The sequence below is a fragment of the Oncorhynchus gorbuscha genome, linkage group LG16 (genome assembly GCF_021184085.1).
Source record: "Oncorhynchus gorbuscha isolate QuinsamMale2020 ecotype Even-year linkage group LG16, OgorEven_v1.0, whole genome shotgun sequence".
Taxonomy (NCBI): Eukaryota; Metazoa; Chordata; class Actinopteri; order Salmoniformes; family Salmonidae; genus Oncorhynchus; species Oncorhynchus gorbuscha.
In genome coordinates, this window is record NC_060188.1 from 38,048,079 (window position 1) to 38,074,662 (window position 26,584).

The following is a 26,584-nucleotide window of genomic DNA, read 5'->3' on the forward strand; positions in this document are numbered from 1 at the left end:
TGTGGCAAACGAGTGGAAGTCGACTCCATCTTGTCTTTGCATGGACAAAGGGTGATGTGTCAATAACTGCTCATCCCTGGTCTGCCCCACATTTCTGACACTCCTGTGCTGAGTGCGTTGTTGACAAATATTGACAAATTATGATTAATTTTGTCATTTTTGATTTTTAGACTGAATGAGAAACACATTCACGTTTTTTTCACCATTCTTGACCCACATACAGTAGATATCTGCTGTGATGTATCTCTCTCTCTGTCTCTCAGGCTCTGCGTTCTGTCAGTATCCCAGTTCTCTCTTTCCCAGTCATATTCCTTTTTTACTGTAGATATGGCGCAAGCATTGAGAGGGAAGGGCCGAGATTCCATCCGCTTATGGTTTGTAGTCAGTGCGGTTTTAAAGCCAATGTTCCCACGTTTGCGGAGATCACATTCACGGTAAACACAGCGTACGTTGCCTCAATCAGAAATGTAAGTTAAAAGCCGCATTGTCTGTAATCTGTGATCTCTTCTTCCTTCTGTCGGTCATTTGCATCTAGATGCAAAACAGACAAGAGACACTGATTTATGTGCTACTTTTGTACCCTGAGGAGTTGCTTGGGGCCTGTTGTGAGCCAATGTTCAAAACAAAACACACACACACACACACACACTACAAACATGTCCTTTGGCCCCATGTGATGCAGTTAGGTCCAGTATCCTCTTGCTCTTGACATCTGGGACAAGAGCTGTAATCCACGACTGTGGGAAAGAGGGGAAAACCATAATTTAATCATGTACTATACCAGAGATGCCTGTATTTGAATGGAAGAAAAGCATTGCAACACATGGCCTCTCTCAAGCACACTCCTGATGATCACTTTTCACACAGGCCAGCTGGTGACCAAAAACATTTATGTCTGAATGGTGCTGAGCCTAACTGTGGTTGACCAAGCGTGATGGAATCTCACTGAAAGGTTACTATTAATAGACCTCTATAGATAGCCACAGAAATTATCATGGTTTACCCAAATTACTCAGAGCCACTTTAGCCTGGGTATCTGGGCATGCTGTTAAAGCTGGATTAGACTAATAAACATTGTCACATCCTCTGATGTCTCAGCCCTGTCTGTCTAAAATGGTTTTCAGCCTATTTCAGCACATGCTTGTCAACAACTTAAGGTAACATATTGTGATGTCCTGGTAATGTTGTCTCTCACCAGTAAAGGACAACGTATTTAATATGTTTAAAGCCGCAATCAGCAGATTAAACAATAACAAAGCTTCTCCCCACCCATGTTTTGGTAAAAAGCTGAGGGATATGGGCTGGTGGAATGTAAGCATTCTCAAATTCATAGAGCTATGGATGCAAGGACTGACCATGTTTGATATCAAATGTATAGTTTTGTGGCTACATAGTGTTGGTTTACATTTACTTTGTTTACAAACATTGGAGTGAAACAAGTTTATATTTGGGGTTCTGATGGGGCACGACAGTTGAACTAAGCTCACGAGGCATTTATAAGTTATATTTTTCATGAATCAATGGGTATATTTAAGTAATTCAGAAGTCCAAAATTGAATGAAGCAACTGCAGTGCAGATTTAAGAAACAGATCTGAGGCCTTGACAGGCTTAAATGACAAACAGCTGCTGGCATGGATACGAAATCCCAGAGGCTGTGACATGGTGCACAGATACTTCTTTAGGCTTTGTGGAGTCTGTTTACAAAAAGCGGATCTCCTCAGCAAGTGAATAATATAGTTTACATTCACTGTTAGTGAACATGGAATAATTCCCAGCATCAATCTTGGCTCAATTCCCAAACACTGAAATGTGTGTTGCAAGACGCAGATGTATGATAGGTTCGTACAGTTACTTCAAAGACGTCAGTAATACTGTTGTGTTTATCCGTGTGTATGGTTACTAGTGAGCCAATGAGTGTGTGGGCTGAAGGCTGAACAGTGTAGTAGCGGTGATGAGACAGCACATAATCCCTTAGCAGCCTCAGGTCTGCCGGCTCTGCCCTGCCTAGCCTGCTGTAAAACCACACCACAGACTCCTACTGGGCCCACAGTCTGATCCTGTGTGTACAACGCGCAGAGCACTTTTTCCCAGAGCAAAAATCCCCCAGCCCGCTCCAAGCCTCACCCCCTGAGGAATGCCAGAGGTGTGACCCAGTTAGCAGAATGTGACCCCAGACGAAACCATTGAGCTTGAGACAAACCTGGAAGGCCCCTACATTTCCCCAAAACGCCCCCCCCCCCCCTCCTCCCCCCTTCCTTTCCAGCAGCCTTTGGGGAGTCAAAACAAGCACCCACCTTTGTACAGAGTTTTGCGTTACATTGGTTTTGGCCAACCAGAGCTAATTCAAAAACACTCAAAATAAAAGTTAGGTAGAAAAAGCACCTGGAATATGGAGGGCATGTAATAAGTTAAATCATGTTAGAGAACACATAGAGAACAATACCAATCACTCTCTAATACCAAACATTTTTTATGCCTTGTTTTTGCAGTGGCTATAGATTTTTTTATGGCAATACTTTATTTGATTGATGTTTGAAGTGTCTTTTCTGAGGTTTGTCTTTTATAGGGGTGCCAGTGTTGGCTATGAGGGAATGAGGTCATTCTCAGACTAATCATCCACTGAGTCGGATGACAAAAAACCCTGCTGAAAAACACAGCATAGACCATTTTACATTTCAAGCTGGTCAGTGCTGGTCGGATTCTGGTCTGACCAGCATGAATTCCAGCTGGTTATGCCGGCAAACCAGGCCATTGTTGTGTTTCCGCTGATGATAAGCATTTGCTGTGTTTTTGTTGGTGACAAGCTTAAGCTAAAGCAAAACCAAAATCAAATTATGCTCGCTTGCAAAGTGAATGTTTAATTCCTATTGGAATCCAGCCAGAGTGGATTTCCAAAATGTTGCATTCAGAATGACTGCCAGGGTTAGCAAGAAATAAATGAATGAGACTACCTAAATTGATTGGACTCCACCTGTGGTAAATTCAATTGACTGGACGTGATTTGGAAAGGCACAAACCTGTCTATATAAGGTCTAACAGCATGTCAGAGCAAAAACCAACCCATGAGGTAGAAGGAATTGTCCATAGAGCTGCGAGACAGGATTGTGTTGAGGCAAAGATCTGGGGAAGGGTACCAAACATTTCTGCAGCATTGAAGGTCCCCAAGAACACAGTGGAGTCCCTCATTCTTAAATGGAAGTTTGGAACCACCAAGACTCTTCTTAGAGCTAGCCACCTGGCCAAACTGAGCAATCGGGGGAGAAGGACCTTGGTCAGGGAGGTGACCAAGAACCCAATGGTCACTCTGACAGAGTTCCAGAGTTCCTCTGTGGAGATGGGAGAACCTTCCAGAAGTACAACCATCTCTGCAGCACTCTACCAATCAGGCCTTTATGGTAGAGTGGCCAGACGGAAGCCACTCCTCAGTAAAATACACATGACAGTCCACTTAAATGCCAAGCGTCATGTCTGGAGGAAACTTAGTCTGGAGGAATCATGCTGTGGGGATGTTATTCAGCGGCAGGGACTGGGAGACTAGTCAGGATCAAGGGAAAGATGAATGGAGCAAAGTACAGAGAGATCTTTGATGAAAACCTGCTCCAGAGTGCTCAGGACCTCGGACTGGGGCGAAGGTTCACCTTCACAATGACCCTAAGCACACAGCCAAGACAACGCAGGAGTGGTTTCAGGACAAGTCTCTGAATGTCCTTGAGTGGCCCAGCCAGAGCCCGGACTTTACCCCTGTCGAACATCTCTGGAGAGACCTGAAAATACCTGTGCAGTGACACTCCTCATCCAACCTGACAAAGCATGAGAGGATCTGCAGAGAAGAATAGGAGAAACTATTGATCACTTTTTTTTTCTATATCAGGGTTTCCGATATACAGATGTTCTTAGTTTGACCAGCTTCGTTGCAGGAGGCAGATTAGATTTTTTTTTTTATAATACAAAAACGCGACTAACGGGAAATGAGTTTTGACACGCTACATTAAGCTATAGTTTAGGCGTGAGATCTAGTGAGAGAAGAGAACTGCAGGTTTTCAGTGAACTTATGTAAATGAAGGGGCTTTGCATTTCCAGCGGTACAGGAACGTGTTCTGCGAGTAATCGGAGTAATCAAATGAAGATGCTAATAACATTACTTCCATGAGAATTGAGAAATGCATTTTCACAATACATTTTCATTTTGGCCACAGGCATATTATTTTCCATGCACCGTTTGAAAAACATATGCAACACACTCCCTGTGACCCCAAAAAGTGAAGCACAAACCATAACTCTCTGAGTCAAGATGTCGCCTGTATGGCTTTGGGCTTCCGTCCCACTCTTTATTTGTTCCAGGTCCAACGTCTCCTCAGCTCCAAGTGCTAACCTGAAATGTGTAGCTTCTCACAATGCTGATACCGGGGGCAGACTGAGCATTGTGCCAGCCTCGAACCTGGGTGCCAGGGTACCAAGGTGCCAGCCACAAACAGTAGGCAATATAGACTCCATGGCTCCACAAACAAAATAACAGAATATATGAAACACTGAAATTACAGTATAATTCAATAGCATTCTTCTCAAATGATATTTTTCTTTAAAAAGCTGGCTATAGTTTTCACAATCCAAATATCTGTTCAAACAGTACAAATCCTCATTGTAGAGACTATTTGTACCAAACATTAAGAGTTAGCTTCAATGATGTAAACTAAGTCAATTTACGTTATTATCTATTCCAGGGATTTTAGTCATTATTGTAGAGAAATGCAATGCTCTGATGATTCATTCAGTGGGTCTTAGTGTAAACTGTGACCAATTTTTCACAAAGACCTGCGTCATCTTGATGAAGCACACTCAGTACAAGCTCTCACTCAACCAAATGAGGGCACTCCAACCATGGCACTCATTTAAGGTCATGATTGTTTTGAAAAGTGTATCAACAACAGCATGTCCTTAATCATCTCAGATGACATTGCTCACTGTTATCTAATTATATAAGCCTCAAACAAGCTGCGATGAAGAGACACAAACACTTATAAACACAAACACAGTGTATTGTAGATGGCGGAGCATGTGAATTTACACAGGGCACAGTTCCATATTCCTCCAAACAATAATATACTGGGGGCTACTTGAGGAAAAGTCTGAAACTCATCAAAAATCTGGAAAACAAGCTAGCAGCCAGTAAATCACTGGGAGAGGAGAGGCCTCTCTTGTACAGACTGACGAGCACATAAACACAACCTACACACACAGACACATGGCCCAAATGACCACAACTCCTCTATTACTCTCCACAAAAAAAAAAATTATAATAAAGCTTTCAAAAAAAAAAAAAACATTTCGGTATGCATTATGTCCCTATTCGCCATAAACCCTCATTTGAGAGTGGTTTCTGCAAGCCATGTGATAGATAAAAAAACAGAAGTAATGGGTTATTCCTATTAATTAGTACTGAACTACAGTAGCCTTCATATAAATCCCTAATCTGCCGACCTGATCCTTAATACCGGGCCCCCTCAGGGGTGTGTACTTAGTCCCCTCCTGTATTCCCTGTTCACCCACGACTGCGTGGCCAAGCACGACTCCAAGTTTTCTGACGATACAACAATGGTAGGCCTGATCACCGACAACGATGAGACGGCCTATAGGGAGAAGGTCAGAGAACTGGCAGTGTGGTGCCAGGACAACAACCTCTCCCTCAATGTGAGCAAGACAAAGGAGCTGATCGTGGACTACAGGAAAAGGCGGGTCGAACACGGCCCCCATTAACATCGACGGGGCTGCACGACTATCAGTCGTGAAGAGGGCACGACAAAACCTTTCCCCCTCAGGAGACTAAAAAGATTTGGCAATGACCACCAGATCCTCAAAAGGTTCTACAGCTGCACCATTGAGAGCATCCTGACCGGTTGCATCACCGCTTGGTATGGCAAGTGCTCAGCATCTGACCTTAAGTGGTACAGAGTACAGAGGGTAGTGCGAACGGCCCAGGACATCACTGGGGCCAAGCTTCCTGCCATCCTGGACCTAGGAAAGCCCAGTCACCCATGTTATAGTCACCCACTCCAGTCACCCATGTTATAGACTGTTTTCTCTGCTGCAGCACGGCAAGCGGTACCGGAGCGCCAATTCTAGGACCAAAAGGCTCCTCAACAGCTTCTTCCCTCAAGCCATTAGACTGCTGAACAAATCATAAAAATCGCCACAGGACAATTGATTCCCCCCCCCCAACCCCCAGACCTCTTGTACACTGCTGCTACTCGCTGTTTGTTTGTTACCTATGCATAGTCAGTTCGCCCCCACCTACATGTACAGATTACCTCAACTAGCCTGTACATCTGCACACTGACTCGGTACCGGTGCCCCCTGTATATAGCCTCGTTATTGTTATCCTCATTGTGTTACTTTTTACAATTACCTTTTATTTTAGCCTACTTGGTAAATCTTCTTCTTGAACTGCACTTTGGTTAAGGGCTTGTAAATATCCATTTCTCAGTAAAGTCGACACTTGTTGTGTTCGGCGCATGTGGCAAATAAAGTTTGATTTGATTAGCGCAACGTAATCTAGTAATGGACACGGTGAGGATCAGAGTGACCTGTAGGGGTCAGCAGAGTGGTGCTGTGCTGCTGAGCATCAGTCTGTGATAATGTCCTCTACCTGTGCTCAGTCAATGCCTGATGATGATCAAGTGCCTCCAGGCTATGTGCAGAGGAGTTATTTTGAGTAAAAGAGTTGTGCTTGAACTGTGCAATAACAAGTGTTCAACACAGCCATGGACGGTTTAGCCCAGGTTTCCCAGGAGATCTCGCACAGAACTTCACATCTCAACCATTGTTCAACAGCACCAACAAAGGGATCTATTCAATCTGTATTGCGTAAGTTCAGCGTTACAGGATGCTAAAAAGTTAAAGGCAATGTTCCTGTGTTAGACTGCTCAATCGGAAAGTACCTTTACATTTCTACTGCGCAATCTGTAACGCTTCAGCAATACAGATTGAATAAAGGCCAAAGTGAGCCTTAACTATATACTGTAGGCTCGTCATGTTGTCTATGAGTGGTTTACTCTCAATTAGATTGTAAAATACACAGGTGCTGCAATTGACGTGTGGTGAGGTCAGTGGCTAGCTAGGAACTGGCTATTGTCATAGCCATATATATATTTTTTTTTTTACAAATTAAGCTCAAGTTCACCATACAACAGATAGATCCAACAACCACAGTGTCATAGGCTATATTAATACCAGGCACCACACGCTAAAATGGCATTTTTGCACCTACTGTGCCTTCAGAAAGTATTTTCACCCCTTGACTTTTTCCATGTTTTGTTGTGTTACAGGCTGAATTTAGCACGAATTAAATTCATATTTCTTGTCACTGGCCAACACACAATACCCCATAGGGTCAAAGCGGAATTGTGTTTTTCGAAATGTTTACACATGAATTAAAAGTGAAAATCTGAAATGTCTTGAGTCAATAAGTATTCAACCCCTTTGTTATGGCAAGCCTAAATAAGTTCAGGAGTAGAAATGTGCTTAACAAGTCACATAATAATTTGCATGGAATCACTCTGTGCAATAATAGGGTTTAACATGATTTTTGAATGACTACCTCATCTCTTTACCCCACACATACAATTATTTGTAAGGTCCCTCAATCAAGCAGTGAATTTATATTTAACCACACAGACCAGGGAGGTTTTCCAATGCCTCGCAAAGAAGGGCACCTATACTAGTAGATGGGTACAAATAAAAAAAACAGACATTGAGTATCCCTTTGAGCACGGTGAAGTTATTAATTACACTTTGGATGGTGTATCAATACACCCAGTCACTACAAAGATACAGGCATCCTTCCAAACTCAGTTGCCAGAGAGGAAGGAAACCACTCAGGGATTTCACCATGGTGACTTAAAAACAGTTACAGAGTTTAAAGGCTGTACTAGGAGAAAACTGAAGATGGATCAACAACACCTTTCAGCAGGACAATAACCTAAAACACAAGTTCACTGTAGTTGGTTACCAAGATGACACCCTGAGTGGTCGAATTACGGTTTTGACTTAAGTCTACTTGAAAATCTGTAGCAAGACCTTGTTGTCTAGCAGTGATCAACAACCAATTTAACAGAGATTAAACCATTTTGAAAATAATAATGGGCAAATATTGTACAATCCAGGTATTGAGAGCTCTTAGAAATCTCTTGGTGTGATTTCTTACATAAAATGTGCAACAATTTCTAAAAATATTTTTTAACTTTGTCATTATAAGGTAGTGTGTAGATTTTAAAAAATGGTTTTATCCATTTTGAATTCAGGTTGAAACACAAGAAAATGTAGAATAAGTCAAGGGGTATGAATTCTTTCTGAAGGTACTGCACTTATCAATTTAGTGTTTTTTTGTATTTTGGTTTTAATGGACAATTATTTTTATTTAATATTAGTATTTTCAAAAAGTAAAACCAAAAAAGTAAAAAAAATGGATTACACATGTAACCACTTTCAAATGGACATACAGTGCCTTCGGAAAGTACTCAGATCTCTTGACTTATTCTAAAATTGATTAAATCGTTTTTCCCCCCTCATCATATCTACACACAATACCCAATAACAACAAAGCAAAAACATTTTTTTTGTAACGGTTTTCTTCTGTTTAAGGAGAGGAGGACCAAAATGCAGCGTGGTTAGTGTTCAACATGTTTAATAAGGACAATAAACATGAACACTACAAAATACAAAACAACAAATGTGAAAAACCGAAACATCTTGTGCATAAACACAAAGACAGAAGACAACCACCCACAAAACCCAACACAAAACAGGCTACCTAAATATGGTTCCCAATCAGAGACAATGACAAACACCTGCCTCTAATTGAGAACCATATCAGGCCAAACAACAAACCCAACATAGAAACACAAAACATAGAATGCCCACTCAGCTCACGTCATGACCAACACTAAAACAAAGAAAACACAAAATAACTATAAATATAAATATGGTAAATAAATATGGTCAGAATGTGACATTTTTAGAAATCTTTGCTAATTTACTGAGTAGTGGCTTCTGTTTGGCCACTCTACAAAAAAGGCCTAATTGGTGGAGTGCTGCAGAGATGACTGCCCTTCTGGAAGGTTCTCCCATCTCCACAGAGGAACTCTAGAGCTCTTGTCAGAGTCATCATCGGGTTCTTGGTAACTAGATTTGTGTGATTTGCAAATATGAACATATTGAATTAGATTTCACATAATTTGCCTATTTTCATGCAATATTTCAGAGAAGTTGTAGTCAAAAAGTATTATACTTGTGTCCACATTCAACTGGTAAAAGTTGATTGTGATATGATTAAGGAGGGAAAATTACCTATGTAATGGATGGAAATAAAGAGCATGAATCAAATGTATTACCTACATTATCAAGGTAAACAAAACAATTAATTAAACCAAGCAATGGCGAAAATGAGGAAAGTAAGCTACAAAGAAAAATATTTTATACAGGTAAATAGACTAATAAACAGTTATTCTAATCTTCATTTAACAGTAGCCTAACCCGCAAATTGCAAAGAGAAATGCATTTAGGCCTACATTTATGGGTAAATTCATTCCATTTGTCTATCCTTATATCACTGACTGCTTCAATCGAGTCATTCTGTATTTCTGTTTGATGAAGGCCTCTAAGGTCCTTCTTCAAAATCTCTTGGTTACCTTAGCATTGTGCCTTGGTTTTCCTTTATGCTACAGTACCTTAGCATTGTGCATGGTGAGTTGTTGCTCTTGAAGCACATTTAACGCCAGACCGATCCGTTAGTTCCCAAAAGTTTAAAGGGTGATCTGGGTGTTGGATGTGCAATGACAATTTTTTTTGTGTGTTTGTTGAGAGCATCAGGTTGTTGAGGTCGCAGTAGCAGCCTTCTGTTGTTCCTGGTTGAGAAGAGCAGACAAAGAAACGGTACAGTGTGGCACACAGCCAGTCGTTTTGTTCATGATGATTTTCTGTCCCTTTCTGTCCCTTTCCTTTCCATGTGTTGGTCTCCCTTTCTGAATTAGTCTACACTAAATTTACCTTAAGTCTAATTTGGGAAATTGTTTGAGGTGCTGTGTAGTGTCCATTTTGTCAAGTTGTTTTTGCACGCTGACTAGCTTCCTTACTCAGTTCAAGGGATGCACACCAAATGTGTCATGAACACCAAAATAAGCAATATACTGTATATAATGCCTTCCCCATCCATCAACAGTGACTGGAGTCAGGAACGGGCACGCACGACAACGATTTGAAGGTAAGCACAGATCGACAATAGCAGTTTTAGCAGATTTAGGGATTTTAAGCGTAAAAAAAAACACCAAAATCATTTAGAATAAATATCAGATGACCAAAGAAAATGGTGGGGGGTTTTGACAACAGCTTTTTGTTCAATAGATTATACCTGCACATGGCTGGGTGCTGCTGAAATCGCCTTGTTCTATGGAACTTTGCTCTACCTCGTTTCTATCGTACATTTCACAGTGTTCTTACTCAAGAGTCTCACTGTAGATCTGTAGTGTGCCATTTCTCTCCTTATTTTGAGCACCAGTGTTAGGGCAAAGACACAGGAGCCAGATTGAGACTGAAGGTCTCATGGCTCTGTTGAATTGACTAATTACCACAGTGAGTGCGGTCCAAATCCCTGTGAAGAGCATTTGAAGGGCCTGGATGAAAGACTGCAATTAGTGCGTATAAAGTAATTGCTGGTAGACAGAAAACTCAAACAGGCTGCTACTGTGTCTGTGAGTGTGCATGTGCATGTGTGTCAGAGTGTTTTTCTGTGAGTGTACATGTGTGCATGTGCTTAGGAAATAGGCTGCTTGTCTCATGCGTTACATGGATACTCTTTAGCTAACCAGCATTCACATTGTGCTTTTTACAACAACTATATAAAGTCAAATTCACACTCTGCACACACACTGCAAGGTAGCAACTCGCTACTTTCGTTCTGTCCTCGATACACCCTCAGAGGACAGACTGTCAGAAAATAAAGCACACTGACAGTTTCACAAAAATTGTGATGCACCAAAAGGTCTGAAATAGATTTGCTGGTTGCTATAATAAAGTGAGTGTTTCATGCAGCTAGCTGGTGAATCAGAGGATAATTATCCCTACATGATGATGCTTGTCATGTCAGTCCACCCCCACACATGGCAGCCCTGGATGGATAATATTAGCAATAATAATAGCAATATCACGCTGTGGTGGGAACCTGCTCCCCGACACAGTGTGTGGATTAGAAAAGTTGGCTGTTTCTGAACGATAAGCTTGTAAAGTGCATGTGTTATCAATGATATTGGGGTGGCAGCGTAGCCTAGTGGTTAGAGCGTTGGACTAGTAACCGGAAGGTTGCGAGTTCAAGCCCCAGAGCTGACAAGGTACAAATCTGTCGTTCTGCCCCTGAACAGGCAGTTAACCCACTGTTGAAAATAAGAATATGTTCTTAACTGACTTGCCTGGTTAAATAAAGGTAAAATTAAAATAAAAAAATTAAATTAAATATTGTAATGGTCACACAGATACCGATTAGGACACGTAATCACACGGCATGCAGAATTTTAAGAAGAGGGAGAGTCTTTTGAGACTGTCACACTGTACTGGGGGGAGTAAGCCTTGGGAAACACTCCCTGTAACTATTCCGCAGGTCGTTGCTGTAAATGAGAATGTGTTCTCAGTTAACTTACCTGGTAAAATAATATCAAAAATCATTTAAAAAACATACTGCATGCTAATCTCACATGGATTACAATATAGAGTTCTGTTGGCGTTAATTACAGTGATCACATGACAGACTGTGCCTTGCTTTATGATTCGACATAAATGATGTGTTGTACTGATCAGTAGCAGTGGCGGATTTAGTTATAGGCCCCGTTATAGGCATGGGGCGCCCACACAATTTTGGGGGGAATGGTGACATTTGCGTGATCAGTTTTCTATTGCTTATTTGGGAAGGTCTCCCTGTGAAGGTCACTCAGGGTTCACCCAGGGAGCCATACAAGCTAAAACCACCACTGATCAGTAGGAACATGGGACTGGTTCCCACACATACAAACAATACTTATCCATCTCGCTCCATGTCTTGGGATAGCCTGAGAGAGAACCAAGTCCTCAGAGTATCCTTTGTGTATAACTGTCAACTATGCTAATACTAGATCTGGCAGTCACAAATCACGTAAGATCTCATCTCATTCTTTACACACAACCCCCCCCCCCTACCCACCCAATAGGCTACAACCTGAAAACCCTGTCACCCCACTTCTTACAACACAGCCAACTTCCATTCCCCTGTTTGTTTAGTCAGACAATAATTGCCAACAATTAAAGCTGTCATTCCCTTACACAGCAGCTATCATCAATCTACTGAGAGAACAATATTGCAATATTGTTTTTCTCTACAGTCACCGACAGAGAAGGGGAAAAATGGAAGGAAAAAATGCCTGCACCCGTTTGCCAGGGCAGGCAGCCAAAGGAGCTCAGGAAGCACCAAACATAGCTATCAGGATGTCCGGCACTGGGACAGGAAGAACCTTCTATGGGCAGAAAGGTTTCCTGGCTGGCTGGAACATCTGTTGACATTACCTATGCCTATTGGCTCTTGAGGCTGGGTCATATGAGGAGGACTGCTGGGAGGCAGACTGCAGTGGCAGACAGGCAGGGACCAAGCTGATCCAGAGCCAATCCCTATTCCAAAGGCCTGGTGACCGGGAGGGCACAGCCACACCACAGACAGGGCTGAGAAGACGGAGAGCCAGGGGGTAGGGCCAGGACCGGACTAACACATTTTGGGCCCCAGGACACCTACCTCCAAGGGGCCCCAAATGGAGTGCATTTGGAAAGCATTGACTCCTTGACTTTTTTCACATGTTTTTTCCCCCTCGTCAATCTACACACAATAACCCATAATGACAAAGCAAAAAACGGATTTCAGATTTTTTTGCAAATGTATTAAAAATAAAAAACTTACATAATAACTTACAAAATTTTACATAATAATTCAGACAACCTCGAGTCTTCTTGGGTATGACGCTATAAGCTTAGCACACCTGTATGTGGGGAGTTTCTCCAACTCTTCTATGCAGATCCTCTCAAGCTCTGTCAGGTTGGATGGGGAATGCTGCTACTCAGCTATTTTCAAGTTTCTCCAAAGATGTTGGATCGGGTTCAAGTCTGGGCTCTGAATCGGCCACTCAAGGACATTCAAAGACTTCTCCCAAAGCTACTCCTGCATTGTCTTGGCTGTGTGCTCAGGGTTGTTGTCCTGTTGGAAGGTGAACCTTTGCCCCAGTCTGAGGTCCTCAGCGCTCTGGAGCAGGATTTCTCTGTACTTTGCTTCGTTCATCTTTGCCTCAATCCTGACATCCCCACAGCAAGATGCTGTCACCACCATGCTTCACCGTAGAGATATAGTGCCAGGTTTCCTCCAGACGTGATACTTGGCGTTCTTTGTTTCATCAGACCAGAGAATCTTGTTTCTCAAGGTCTGAGAGCCCTTTAGGTGCCTTTTTGCAAACTCCAAGCGGGCTGTTATGTGCCTTTTACTGAGGAGTGGTTTCCATCTGTTCACTCTACCATAAATACCTGATTGGTAGAGTGCTGCAGAGATGGTTTTCCTTCTGGAAGGTTCTCCCATCTCCACAGAGGAACTGCAGCTCTGTCAGAGTGACCATCGGGTTCTTGGTCACCTTCCGGCAGGTAGCCTAGTGGTTAGAGCATTGGGCCAAAAACTGAAAGGTTGCTAGATTGAATCTGTTGTTCTGCCCCTGAATAATCCAGTTAACCCACTGTTCCTAGGCCACCATTGCAAATAAGAATTTGTTCTTAACTGACTTGCCTAGTTAAATAAAGATTAAATTTGAAAAATAAAAAGGCTCTTCTCCCCCGATTGCACAGTTTGGCCGGGCGGCCAGCTCTAGGAACAGTCTTGGTGGTTCCAAACTTCTTGGGGACCATCAACACAATCCCGTCTCGGAGCTCTACGGACAATTCTTTCAAACTCATGGTTTGTAAATTTCTCTGACATGCACTGTCAACTATGGGACCTTATATAGACAGGTGTGTGCCTTTCCAAATCAGGTCCAATCAATTGAATTTACCACAGGTGGACTCCAAATCAAGTTGTACAAACATCTCAAGAACGATAAATAGGAAGCAGGATGCACCTGAGTTCAATATCGAAACTCATAGCAAGTCAATTACACAATAGAAATATGTACAGTGTATGCAAATGTAGAAGAGTAGGGAGGTAAGACAATAAAGACAATAAATAGGCCATAGTCATGAAATAATTACAATTTAGCATTAACACTGGAGTGATAGATGCAGATGATGATGTGCAAGTAGAGATATTGGGGAGCAAAAGAACAAGAAGATAAATAACAATATGGGGATTTGGTTGTGATACTTACAGTTTGGATGTGTACAGGTGCAGTGATCGGTAACCTGCTCTGACAGCTGATTCTTAAAGTTAGAGAGAGATATAAGACTCCATCTTCAGTGATTTTTGCAATTCGTTCCAGTCATTGGCAGCAGACAACTGGAAGGAAAGGCGGCCAAAGGAAGTGTTGGCTTTGGGGATGACCAGAGAAATATACCTGCTGGAGAGCGTCCTTGCTATGGTGACCAGTGAGCTGAGATAAGGTGGGGCTTTACCTAGCAAAGATTTATAGATGACCTGGAGCTAGTGGTTTTGGCAACAAATACGTAGCGAGGGCCAGCCAACGAGAGCATGCAGGTAGCAGTGGTGGGTAGTATGTGGGGCTTTGGTGACAAAACCGATGGCACTGTGATAGACTATATCCAGTTTACTGATTAGAATTTTGGAGGCTATTTTGTAAATGACTAAAGTCAAAGTCAAGGATCGGTAGGATAGTCAGTTTTACGATGGTACTGTATATACACTACCATTCAAAAGTTTGGGGTCACTTAAAAATGTCCTTGTTTTTGAAAGAAAATTATTTTTTTTGTCCATTAAAATAACTTAAATTGATCAGAAATACTGTGTCAACATTGTTAATGTCGTAAATTACTATTGAAGCTGGAAACGGCTGATATACATAGGCGTACAGAGGACCATAATCAGCAACCATAACTCCTGTGTTCCAATGGCACGTTGTGTTAGCTAATCCAAGTTTATAATTTTAAAAGGCAAATTGATCATTAGAAAACCCTTTTGCAATTATGATAGCGCAGCTGAAAACTGGCCTTCTTGAGTATCTGGAGTATCCGCATTTGTGGGTTCGATTACAGGCTCAAAATGGCCAGAAACAAAGACTTTCTTCTGAAACTCGTCAGTCTATTCTTGTTCTGAGAAATGAAGGCTATTCCATGCGAGAAATTGCCAAGAAACAACGCTGTATACTACTCCCTTCACAGAACAGCGCAAACTGTCTCTAACCAGAATAGAAAGAGGAGTGGGAGGCCCGGTGCACAACTGAGCAAGAGTACAAGTACATTAGAGTGTCTAGATTGAGAAACAGACGCCTCACAAGTCCTCAACTGGCAGCTTCATTAAATATGACCCACAAAACACCAGTCTCAATGTCAACAGTGAAGAGGCGACTCCGGGATGCTGGCCTTCTAGGCAGAGTTGCAAAGAAAAGCCATATCTCAGACTGGCCAATAAAAATAAAAGATTAAGATGGGCAAAATAACACAGACACTGGACAGAGGAACTCTGCCTAGAAGGCCTGCATCCCAGAGCCTCTACATACATTATGCACGTAAAATCTACATAAAATGAAATGAAATGAACATTTTATTTAGAATAATGTTTGATATAACAAGTGAGTTGGAGGATGAAGAAGAGCACAACCTCCACAGCTGACAGTGATATCATCTGAAACGTCGATGCTAAATCTGGTTTCCACAAAAAGAACAGCAATGGAAATGATTGGGTGATAAAGTATAATGGAGAATTATAAGGTTCTAAGGTGAGGCAAAATCGACTGGGTAAATTACACTTAACAACGTGGATGTGGTGAGCATAGAGCACACAGATTATGCGTATCACACTCTTCAGTTCTTCAGTGTAATTATCAGAGGCTTCAGCAATATTAGGAAGGAAAGTGGCAAGGGGTTAGGCTCCACACTCCCAAGTCTCATCAAAAGTTTCGATTAAATGGAGAGACTTGGAGAGTTGTTCATGGAAATCGTGAATATCAAAATGACACAAAGCTTTCCAGAGACCTGAGAGAACTTGCACACCCCCACACTTCCATTCCATGGGAGTTTAGACTGGTTGACATGGAAACACAGTTTTCAGAGAGAAATATGGTAGGCAGGAGGAAGCGCTATAAAAGCTTTAAAGAGAGAACAATGCTTCATTCTCGTCACCCGCCCCTGAAGGTGTAAACATTCTACACTCCTATTATCCAAGTCGTTATCGAAGCATAAGGGATTTATATCTATTCAGCATCTGGGTTTTCATTAGGGATCAGGCTAGGGTGACAAAATAATTGCGACTGTGCAGAAAATACCATGAACCGTGAAACGCTATGCGAATCATCTGAGATTTCATGGGTGCAAAATACTTGATGACAAGTCCATATTTTAATGTCTGTTGTAGGGACAACTGTGATGGGTAAACTTAGCCTGGCCAAATTTCACCAAGCCGCGGACAGCTGTATGTGTGATGCATGATGGGAGAAGGCCAGATGTTTGCACATGTACAGTACACTGCAGTCCACCCACTCCTCATTCCCACCACATAGCTTGACTGCTGTCAATGCATTTCTATAATATTTGCCTACTGCCAATACTCAGTGTGAAAATCTGTGCTTTTTAGAGAAAATCTGTTGCTTTTCTCCTGTGTGACGTATTGAGAAAGATTGATTCATAAAGAGAGTCATTCTCACTCACATTCAAAGATGAATGTCAGCTTATAAATTGGTAATGCAAGATGTAATAATTGGCAGAGTCTTATACTAAAATATGAACAGGCCTCCACGATGTTCAGCAGGCTCAACACTGCTCATGACACTGCTAACATTGGCTCATGGCCTGATTTGAAATGATTCTCAAGTAATTATATTGCAAGTCACAGTAAGGCCCAGTTTTATGACTCAAGCGTTACTGTGAGGGCTAGAAAAAAATGTAAGATAGTAGGAAGGTGATTGTGGTGCCTGATAAAGTACGGTGCAAGTTCTATGAGGATTGTACTATTCATCAGATGTTACCTGTGTGTTGCTTACTAAACTACATTTAAATATCCTGAACTCATTGCCCCAAATAATGAATAGGCACAGTCAGAAAGAAGACAAGACCAGGACAAATGACACATGTTAGAACCAGGTATAAACGCGGCTTCCGATAGTTGTCTTCTTTATGATTTGTGCTCACTTGCCTCTGTCAGACTGTTTTCATCATTTAAATGGGTTTCACAGCGGTGCCAGTCAAAAGCCTACTAACCCTAAAGAACAAGAGGCCTCATATTATATCTCTACATCAATAGGAACCACTGAGTCCAGTCAGAAAAAATGATTACCCAAAATAGCTTTTCTGTATCTGACCCTGACATTGGTATCACCGCTGAAGACATGCCTATGGGCCTGTTGCTGCCTGCACCAGAGACATTGACAGAGTGATGGGAGGGATAAAAGGAATGCTTTTCCTAGGGAGAGAGATGGTGTACGTGAGCACCTACCCCATCTCTAAGACTTAGGCTTCGGTGTCGTCACACAGGTTCATACAAACGGCATGAACAGACAAATGTATGAGCAGTGGGGTTTTAGGTTTGATATTCAGGAGCACAACAATAGGTGCTAAAATGCATATTGATATGTCTCAAATATGAGTCCATATGACTCCAACACTATATGCAATGCAATGCATATGCAATATGCAATTATCTACACAGTACTTACCAAATAATACTTGTTTCTTGAATGACACAATATACAATCTTGTAAGAGGTGGTTTCTAATAGGTTGTACAATTCCCAGCATGATAAAAACTTAGCCAATGCTGTGAGTTAGGGCATTCACTGCATACTCCTCCTGTGCCTGATTGTGAGTTGAATGTGGCAGCAGGTCGGTGTCAGACCACAGGCCCTGTGATTGAGAGGCCCTTGACGGCCACTTGTTCCTCTGCCAGAAAGAGGGTGGAGGGACCTCCATGGCTCCTCACCCTCATAGACCTACACCGAGTGTACAAAACATTACGAACACTTTCCTAATATTGAATTGCATCCCCTTTTGCCCTCAGAACAGCCTTAATTCGTCGGGGCATGTACTCTACAAGGTGGTTGAAAGCGTTTCACAGGGATGCTGGCCCATGTTGACTTCAACGTTTCCCACTGGTGTGTCAAGTTGGCTGGATGTCCTTTGGGTAGTGGACCATTCTTGATAAACACGGAAACAATAAACATGGAAAACCCAGCAGCGTTGCAATTCTTGACACACTCTGGTGAGCCTGGCATCTACTACCATACGCCGTTCAAAGGCACTTAAATATTTTGTGTTGCCCGTTCACCCACTGAATGGCACACATATACAATCCATGTCTCAATTGTCTCAAGGCTTACAAATCCTTATTTAACCAATATCCTGCCCTTCCTCTCCGTTGATCGAAGTGGATTTAACAAGTGATCAATAAGGGACCGTTATTTCCCCTGGATTCACCAGGTCAGTCTGTCGTGTTCCTGATGTTTTGTACACTCATTGTATAATGGCTATATGATCCACACAAATACCGCAGAGGGTAAAGATGACAACAGCCCTGTGAGGATTGAGGTGTGTGTGGTGCAGTTTGGGATTGGCCCCGAATATCACCTCTTCTCCTTTACTAGAAAAACTTCAAAATATTGAAACCTTTTCTGACATGAACAAATTGTGATTCTTGAAACTGAAAACAAGCTAATAGAATAACATATAACATGATGAACCTGCAAGTTGGTGTGTGGTTGTGACAAAATGTACTTATCAGCCAGACGGATCCCCATCTTTTTAGTTGGCCTGTGCACAAATGATGTCATACTGAAGATCTATTACACACCAATTTGTCATGGACGTCAGTCAGTCGATCAAGTCTGCATGGCTATGAGGAGAATTGACCTCTGGTTCTGTAGTTTAATTCACTAGATATTAAGAAATTATTAAATCGTGTATATTTATTCTACAATGTGATGAATTAAACTGTAACAAGTATATGATAAATATTGCAATATCTTTCTGCTGTCATCTCCGCTTAAGATTTGGGGTTCCTCTGAATAAGCACCTTTGAGACATTATTGCGCAGCATGCATGTGATTTTTTTGATTACACCATTGCTCTTTTAATACCATGGTGACCAAAGTTTTGTCTACAATCCTTAATGCAAGGATGGTGAAGAAATTTGGCAGAAACAACAAAGCTTTATTACAGGCATCCTTAAAGTGACACTAACAACACTTTAACATGGCTAACAACATCAAACATGGGAGCCATGAGCTGACAGAGCGAGTGTGAGAGTTGACCGAGGCTTGGCAGCAGAGAGAGGCCTGAGACAGTTTTTCTGTCATGACACCTGATGTATCCCAAATTGCACGCTTTTCCTTACAGAGCACTACTTACTTTTGTCCAGGGCCCCTGGGAATATGATGCAATTTGGGATACACCCAGTGTCAGGGAAGTCGGTTGCTGAGACAACAGTCCAAGGAGCCACAGATGAGGGAGACACACATCTCACTCCTTACGGCAGCACTCAGTCTGATTCCTCTCAGATAGAGAGGGAGGAGAAGAGGGCCGCCACTTTGCCATTTCTGCGACTGCTCTGTAAATAGTATGATGGTATTGGACATAAAATGTCACATTCTGCCATAACCCTAATGCTCTATTCTTCAGTTTAAATTGAATGATGTTATTTTCAATAACTAAAATAAATGTGTGCTTTGATGTTTCCTTTCCTAGAGTGGGGAAAATATTGATTGAGAAAACAGGAACAAAAAAATAAATAAATTTTATCGTAATATATTGATATTTTATTAATATCCCTGTTCTTGAAGGATATCATGTACACCAAATATCTTTGGCAGTTAAGCGCATTCAATGCCTTAAGTAGCCAAAAACAGTCATTTGCTTTCACAAACACAACAACAAATAAAAATAACCACACAATAATGAACTGCATGTAAATAACATACAAAAATCCAATGCCTACTCAGTAGGTAAGAACAACATGTTGACTCCTGAATGCATACAGACTGTATTTACAGTTCAGTTATAAAAATATATATTATTTTGCTTACATTCTTGTGTAATCTGTGACCTCGGTTTCCTCCAAATTGCCCCTTAAAATCGCTCTTACATTCCATTAAAAAAAATACACTTCACACCTTAAGGCTACTAATCACAGAGTGATAAACAAAACATAGCTTTGTTTGCTAAACTTCAAAAAAGCCACCAAAACGTTTATAATGAAGCATGTTCATTATTTCATGGTGATAAAAAAACAACATGGGAGATAGTACAAGTGGTTGTTATATACAAAGCATAGAAACAAATGCCAGTGTTATAGTTAACATGCTCCAATACGTAATTGTTCTTCCCCAATAAAGTTGTCACACATTGTTACTACAAGAGAAAATATATTCAGAGAAACATGGTGCCATCAAGTTCAAATGATACCATGTAAAGAACGATAATAAGTCTAAAAGTAAGTCTAAGTAAGTCAAATTAAGTCTAAAAGGATGCAAAACGAAACATGGCACATGTACACTATGCATGGGGCTGTTTGCGTACCCATCAGTCTTTTTGAATTTCAGGTTGTCAGTATCAAAAGTACCACCAAAGCCCAATAATCTATGTTCTTTAGATCTCTGAAGACTCATTGAAGTACTGAGGTTGAGTTGAAGAGAGAAACAGTTTCCTTTCTATCCTCGGCCATCTCTCTCTGTCATGTTTCATTATCTGTAATCGCTGTCTGGTCACGGAGGGAGTAAAAGTGCATTTGAAAATGTAACAATGTTGTTTCCTTCTTCTTTTCAAAAATACAAATAAATGATAATTAAAGATATGAAAGTCTTAGCAGATATCAATGTTTTTTGGAGAGAGTGTGGACTGCAGTTTTGACTGAGGAGTGCCCACTTGGGAGATGTAAATGTTTGTGGGGGAGCCGTATGAGGTGGAAACCTGTGTCTGAAATGTACTGGAGGCTGAGGAGTACATGGTGTTAACTGATGGGGAGCCATAAGAGCTGTGCACTGGGGAGGAATAGCAGGAGGGCGCTGGGGAGGGGTATGAAGACAGCACTGGAGATGAGTAAGAGGAGTTAGGAGAGGGGTATGATGTGGAGGGGGAGGAGTACCCTGAGACTGGGGAGGGGATGGCCATGGGGGTGGGCCCTGCCTTCTCCACCTTTCTGTCCTTTGCCTGCCTCAGGTGGATCTTGGTGTGCCTTTTGCGCTCATCACTGCGGGCAAACTTGCGGCCGCAGATGTCGCAGGCGAAGGGCTTCTCGCCGGTGTGCGTGCGGATGTGTGTGGTCAGGTGATCGCTGCGGCTGAAGTTGCGCATGCAGATGCGGCACTGGAAGGGTCTCTGGCCCGTGTGGATGCGGATGTGGCGTGTCAGCTCATCTGAGCGGGAGAAACGGCGGTCGCACGTCTCCACGGGGCAGGCATAGGGGCGCTCGTGGGGCGGGGTCTTGCACTGGCGGTTGGGGTACTTGCACATGCGGTTGGGCTTAACCGGCGGAGACTGGTAGGAACCTTTACGATCCTGAGAGCCAGTCTGTGTGGCGAAAGCCTTGATGGTGGACAGGGGTGTGAGGGAGAGCTGCTGCTGGATGCTCTGAGACTGGAAAGGTTTCTGGTCGGGGGGAAGCAGGCTGATCTCACCCTGCTGCTGGGGGAACAGGTAGTCTGGGATCATGGGCAGAGCCATGTTGGAGGAGCAGGTCTTACTGCTGGCGTAGGTGGGTGGTGGGTACTGGACTGAGGTGTTTGACGGGCTGGGGAAGGACTGGTTAGAGTCAGGGAAGAGGTTAGGGCTAACACTAGAATAAGTGGGTGCAGCTGAGTAGATGGGGTTGTAATCACCAATTTGGACAGAGCAGCTCATGGTGTGTGAGGAGGAGCTGGCTGGAGCAGCGGAGGAGCACAGGGCAACTGAGGTGGGCGGTTGGGACATGCCTATCAGCCCACTGACCAGGCTGTATAATGGCTCTGCCCACAGGCTGTTGCTGCAGCTGGTTGCAGGCTCCAGGGTGAACCTCCCTGTGTAGGAGATGGAGGGCAGGCGAGGGGTTGAGTAGGTCTGGTCGATGAAAGACTTGTCACAGCCGATAGAGATGTCAGGTAATGTATCTGAAAGAACAACAACAACAAACAGTTAGCATTTAACAGCTGCCGTGTAAAAGCAAATTTACATTTGCTGCAGATGGTAGCCCCCAATACTTTTTGGGATCCAGGGGGTGAGCATTGAAGAATCCTGCTGATTTATACAAAACACATCACACATCAAGTTACAAGGAGCGAGTGCTGACAGTCTCATATTTCTACCAAATGCATGTCAATTATTACGCAATCAGTTAAATCATAGAACTATACTACATATTCATTCATTTTTTGTCATTTTTTGTTGCAAAAATGAAATCATCCAATCGTCAAAAAAAGACAAATACTGTTACAGCTCTATGCACAATAATAATAACACTTTTTAAAGCTATTTATATTAATATTTTTTGCATAGACTATGTCAGACCTCAAATGCAACCTCATAGATTATGCACATTATCATGCATATTTCTGAAAGAAACCATAAAGAGTTCACAGTTAGAGCAGCCCTTACCTCCATTCAGATGTTCGTATGAGTCTCCTGTTTCCCCGGTCCCAAAGCCTACACCTTCTGGTGTGGAGCCAGCCAGGAATGTGGTCCCTGCTGAGTGGAGCAACATCAGCTCCTCCAGCTTGGGGTAGCTGTCCATGGGAGAGTAGGGGAAGCCTAGTGGGTCTGATGTCTGCAGAGCTGAGAGGAGCATCTCTGTCTTGGCTGCAGCCATGGTACTGGTGCTGCCGGTGTCCTGGCTGTCTGGAGACAGAGTAGCTGGTGGTGGAGACGCTGCTCCTGCTTGTCTCAGGTGAGAGGAGATTACCAGCTGTCTTTAGAGGATCATTCTAAAGATGCTGCTACTGCTCTTGTCGAGGAAGATGGTCAGAGGAATCCAAAGGCTTTGCTGCTTTCAACTTGGCATCTTTGCAAAAGGTCCCGGTCTTCAAAAATGATGTTGTGGTTCATTCATTCCAGAAGGGTAGGAATGAAAACATATATTTGTTTCTAATAATCCTGATGAGTGACTGTGATCAAGAATTAAGAAATATGTTGCTGTTGTGTTTTCCCTTTTGATTAATCTTTTAGTTCACGTGTTTGGTGTGTGCTAGAATAAGTTCTAAACTTGCCTACTATGGGGCTGTCTGCTCTGTTGCGTATTGACATGAGCTCTATTTGGCTCCGAGGACTGTTTCACTAGGCTGAGGATTCCACCGCTTTATAAAGCCTCATAACGTGACGTAAATGTCCAAATAAGGACTGGAGGAAAGCCATATTTAGGCAACGCAGTGGAGTACACGGAAAGCTTGTCAGAGTAAATGCGGAGAACGGGAGACTGTTAATCCAAATATTTTTTTTTTAAATCTGATATTTCACATGGTGCATATTATAACAAAAGTAGTTTCTATATAGAAATAAGAGACGGCCGCTGCTTTTTTTTGCCGTGGTTTTCGAAATAAATGCAGTTTTCCTATCTATACAGCGCACCGCCGTTGCCGGAAACCTCGGCTATGACATGCCATATAAGGTCGTCCCTTCACACGAACCGGTTCCGGTGAGTTTCCACTTCCTTGCTCTTATTATGAGTTTCCAGTGGTAAATCTGATCAGGGCTCGGCAATAAATGTGCGAGACCTGCTCAAATACAGCACGATTTGAGACAATAACTATAATGTCTGCACCCAATTACATTTTCTCAAACAATGTCACAAAATGTTGAGTGTAAATTAATGTATATAGCCTACATATACATATATATTTATATACACACATATACATATATTATTGAATAAAGCTCAGATTGTCCCGAAAGTAACATAACGACGCCTGATGGTATGGCGTCGTTATGTTACTTTTGGGACAATCTGAGCTTTATTCAATAAGTGTCCATTTATTTCAATGGCCGCAAACATTCTTACTGACACTATATTTCAATATATCTTCAGAGCAAGACTCACTCCTCAATGCAAGATGGTTTGCGAGACGTTGTGCAAGATGGTTTGGCAAACCATGTGTTCTGGGCACTAAATCAAACTGTACCCTATTCTCTTGCATGACGCTGTTCATTGAGGAAGATTTGTAGGTTGCACAAAAAAATGTCACTATATTGTGAGCTATTTCACTAGACCTTTGATCATAAACTTGCTCTCTGCGCTATTGGACATACAGGCCAAAGCCAACTCCGCTGCCCATTGGGTATTTCTTATTCAATACAGGGGAGTCTCTTTCTCGGCTCTACCTTCTTATTGGACACTATCTAGGCTACGGGAGCTATTTTTAAAACCGCAATATTCTGGTTAGGTTAGAAAGTGACGCTGGGTTGCCCCACGTTTGGGACTCGAACAGTGCAGGACTTCCAGAAAGCGCAAGGAGAAAACTTTATTGCACGGTTTAGCTATATCATTTAGTAAAATGTTCTTATTTGAACACACAAGTAAGAGTGATCGATCCAATAGAGATGTGTTCAGTTCTGCCAGTTCTGTTCTCTGTGGCGGGCTCTCTGAAGTCAAGACAGGCGCAACAAAGCCCTCGACGCAGTGATAACTCTACTGAGCATGCTCCCTATTTCAATCTGCGTATCTGGGTCGGAGGTTCTGGCAGACTTTCTGGATTTCGTATTAGCGATGGTAAACTAGGACAAAACTGATCTGTCACATCATGGCATCACATGTTTGATGGTGCTTCATAAAATGAGAAAGAAGAAGTGAGAGATTGGCAGGTTTACCTGGGTCAGTGAGTCGGCTACGCAGTGTGAGAGGGGCTATAGGCTGCTACGTGACTGGGTTTGGAGATCACAGGTTGTTATGTAATTTGGCCTACTTTATGACTCTGTTTCGATCCAGGGATTAAAATGCATCCCGGATAGCACTAACCCTTGCCAATTGAAGGAAAAAAGCTATGTTTTTTCTTTTTTTATTGTTCACATTTTTGGGGAAGCATGGCTTACTTTGGCAACCATTAATAATATACACCTTTGTGAAGTAGGCCTAATGATAATCACCGAATGTCATAACACTTCTGGTGTTTGTAACAGATGTCTCTTTGCTTTCATCAAATGTTTTGTAATTTGTTCGACAATCAGATAAAAGCATCATGACTGTATTTACTATTAGACTCATAAAAATGTTAGTGCACTAATAAAGGCTCCCCGAAATGTCACAGTAGAAGAAAAAAAAACTTTTCCTTGACAGAGTAATTCATTATTGACTGTTGACTGTGCATGTTAGGCAAATCTTACTTTTACCACTCCCTAAATTGTTTAATGTTTTAGCAGCAGCCAATGACTAGCAGTTTCTGACTGGGATAAATACTGATTATTGCCATAATAGTTTTGAGTTAACATAACAAATCAACATTAAAGGTGCAATATGCAGAAATCACTCCGCCATTTCCTGGTTGTTAAAATTCAAATAATTCTCATAATATCAGTTTGTGTGACTAAACGAGCAATGTATAAGAGTAGAGAATCATTGTACAATCTAAACTACTGTGAAATATCTTTTCAATCACCAAAAATATTGTATTTTCATCTGGTTGAAGCTGGTGTACAAAACCAAAAGTAAAAGATGCAAAAATGAAACTTAACAGCATGCCGCTTCTTAGACTTGCTTTCAATGACAATGAAAGATCTATAGCCCACATTTCTATGTGAATTTGGTTCAGGTCACCCAAAAAAAGTAGATATTGCAGCTCTACACCTAGTAAACAATTAATGGTAAATCATGGTAACTTCATAAACAATTCATTTTGACACAGAGTTTATTTGAAACATGCGTTTATTTGCTGAAATTTTGCCATTGCCCGGCTATTATTATTTTATTATTTTATTTAACTAGGCAAATCAGTTAAGAACAAATTATTTTTTACAATGACGGCCTACCCGGGCCAAAGTCTAATCCGGACGACGCTGGGCCAATTGTGAGCCGCCCTATGGGACTCCCAATCATGGCCAGTTGTGATACAGCCTGGAATCAAACCAGTGTCTGTAGTGATGCCTCTAGGACAGAGGTGCAGTGCCCTAGACCGCTGCGCCACTCCGGAGCCCTATTAAAAGGGACAGACGGCACTTTGAGACTTGATGTTTAATTGAAGTTTTACGGTAGTCATTTTGTTAAATTATATGGTGGTGGCTAGGGGAAAATACTATGTGATAGCCTACTGTTTCTTACAACACCAACAGCTAATGTTATTACAGCAGTCATTACAGTTGCGCAGTATGACCATCTCATGCTTCATACTTTTTCAGTGATTGAATTTTCTCTGTTGTGGAGACAGCAAATAAATATGTGAGTAAATGTTCTGTGTTTTTGGCAATGCAATGGATTTGTGATAGTCTTCTGAGT

The 26,584-nt window shown here is 42.0% G+C and overlaps 1 protein-coding gene across 1 annotated transcript; it reads right to left on the bottom strand.

Annotated features, from left to right (window-relative positions):
• Window positions 1-19,928: 19,928 nt before the first annotated feature.
• LOC124000196 (early growth response protein 1-like) lies at window positions 19,929-23,952 on the bottom strand. The gene is made up of 2 exons (XM_046306398.1): window positions 22,765-23,952; window positions 19,929-22,280 (listed from the first exon to the last, which is right to left on the bottom strand). The coding sequence occupies exons 1-2, from the start codon at window positions 22,973-22,975 to the stop codon at window positions 20,998-21,000; spliced, it is 1,494 nt and encodes a 497-aa protein (XP_046162354.1). The 5' UTR covers window positions 22,976-23,952; the 3' UTR covers window positions 19,929-20,997.
• Between the last annotated feature and the right edge of the window lie 2,632 nt (window positions 23,953-26,584).

Coding starts and splice junctions, on each gene's coding strand:
- LOC124000196 (XM_046306398.1), bottom strand. CDS start 22,975: ATGGCTGCAGCCAAGACAGAGATGCTCCTCTCAGCTCTGCAGACATCA. Junction 22,281..22,764: donor ATACGAACATCTGAATGGAG/GTAAGGGCTGCT, acceptor TTGTTCTTTCAG/ATACATTACCTGACATCTCT.